The 2,162-nt window shown below is 33.6% G+C and overlaps 1 protein-coding gene across 1 annotated transcript in view; it reads left to right on the top strand.

Annotated features, from left to right (window-relative positions):
- Positions 1-312: 312 nt before the first annotated feature.
- Positions 313-2,162, top strand: part of LOC106477412 (calponin homology domain-containing protein DDB_G0272472-like) — a 4,856-nt gene continuing 3,006 nt past the window's right edge. Inside the window, exons 1-2 of the mRNA XM_013937983.2 lie at positions 313-421; positions 1,255-1,470. Of these exons, the coding sequence (XP_013793437.2) occupies positions 350-421; positions 1,255-1,470 (288 nt within the window). The 5' untranslated portion in view covers positions 313-349. The remainder of the gene's footprint in view (positions 422-1,254; positions 1,471-2,162) is intronic.

Consider the following 2,162-nt stretch of genomic DNA (forward strand, 5'->3'; position numbering starts at 1 on the left):
CTCTATAGTCTACTATTTACCCAAGGTTGGGACAATATTAATAATATTAAAATCTTACCACAGTGTCTCTATAGTCTACTATTTACCCAAGGTTGGGACAGCATTAATAATATTATACTCTTACCACAGTGTCTCTATAGTCTACTATTTACCCAAGGTTGGGATAACATTAATAATATTAAAATCTTACCACAGTGTCTCTATAGTCTACTATTTACCCAAGGCTGGGATAACATTAATAATATTATACTCTTACCACAGTGTCTCTAGATAAACAGTACCAAAGTAAGATGGCCATTAGTGAGTTTGTTTAACTATTTTTAGAGTTCAGAGGGAAAGGGAGCAACACATGGATATGTTTCAGAAAGAGGTTACACAGAAGATCGAGGAGGAATGGAAAGGCAAACTTGTTCAGTTGAGGGTAAGATTGAATTTTAGATTTGTTTTTTTAACAATTGATGCTATCAAACTTGTCACATGAATGTGGAACGTCATCTTTAAAAACTTGTTTGTGGTAAAATGTAAAAGAACAGAATCCTCCTTTCATGAGGATTTTATGTATTAGTTTGGTTTTGATGAACTTTAATAATGTGACCATTGAGTTGCTTTTTTCAGAAACAAAGACTTTCGTGTGGTTTGGGGTCATTTAATGTTTAAAATTGGAAGAGATTTGAACTCCAAAATTTGGTTTGTTAGATCTAATATTTTAGTTTGTGGCACGTTTGGTTTTTGCATGAAGTACTTGGTTATGTGGTTTACACATAATAATTTATTTTAATAAAGCTGAGTGGAGGATATGAAAGTCATTGTAAGTCAGAAACTGAAAAAAATGTTTGCTTGTTTTTTAACAGCTGGAGTTCGGACAAAATATGGCTATTGTAACAAACATAAAAATTAATTTCAGTTCTTAAAATAAGGTGGTCAAACATGGCCTGGTGGTTAGTGAGCTTGTCTCAAGATCCGTGGGTCACAGGTTTGAATCTCGTCGTCGAACATGTTATCTCTCTTTCAACTGTCAGGGAGATATAATGTGATGGTCAATCTCACTTTTTGTTGGTAAAGAGTAGCCCAAGAATTGGTGGTGGGTGTGTTTACTAGCTGCCTTCCCTCTAGTTTATCACTTCTAAATTAGCTTCGCAAGAAATTCAACGAAGGCTTTTATGTTTTATTTGTAAAATGTTTATCTGAATTTATCAAATATTGTAAGTTGTTTTGAAAGTTAAGCTCTTTGGAATTTTTGTTTTTTCATTTTAGGAAGAAATGGATTCGGAACGTAGAAGAGAACTGGAAGATAAACATAATTTATGGGAGAAACAGAAAGAGGAAGAAATAAAAGAACTGCAAGAAAGGTTGGATCAAGACCATAAGAGCGAAGTAGAATCACTTCGTTCTCGATTTAGATTGGCTATCAGCACGACAACAATGGAGAGGTCACCATCTGATTCAAGTCTTGAAAAGAGTCAAGTCCAGGTACTTATTTCACCTGACATACTCAGTACCCCAGAAATTGTGTATTCAAAGACATGGCTATAGTTGTCATTACACGAGTTACTTATTTCTGCCCTTATGTTAAGTTGGGGATTATTATTTTCCAAGTGCCCCATGGCATACTGAATATGAATTTACAGGATACCTGGAGCGGTGTCAAATCCTAAGTTGATTTCTAAATAAATACTCTTTAAAGATCTATCTAACTGAAATTTTGACAGAGGTTTGTATATTTTTTATGTATTTTAGTTTGTAAATAAAATTGACTGATTGTTATATAGTCTTAAGAAAAATATCTTAACCTTAGAACTACTGATGTGAACTTTTTTAACTTTTTGGCTTTTTTAATTCATAAGTGCTTGTGGGTCCATGATTCTGTTCTCTCCCCTCCACCTCAGGATGGCTCAGTGGTAAGTTCAAGTGCTTTTCACGCTAAAATTAAGGTTTCAACACCCACAGTGGGCACAGTACAGATAGCCTACTGTGTGACTTTATGCTTATCAACAAACAAACAATAATTCTGTTGTTTATAGGGTTCTTAATAACAAAAATAAACATTACAGTTAATCTTACTAATTACTGCTGTGATGTATTTTACAGGAAAAATGAGTGATTTGACCTTTTCCATCTGTTACTTCTTTACACTAAGTGTTGTATATATATATATATATGGA

Source organism: Limulus polyphemus, unplaced genomic scaffold (assembly GCF_000517525.1).
Source record: "Limulus polyphemus unplaced genomic scaffold, Limulus_polyphemus-2.1.2 Scaffold14992, whole genome shotgun sequence".
NCBI lineage: Eukaryota > Metazoa > Arthropoda > Merostomata > Xiphosura > Limulidae > Limulus > Limulus polyphemus.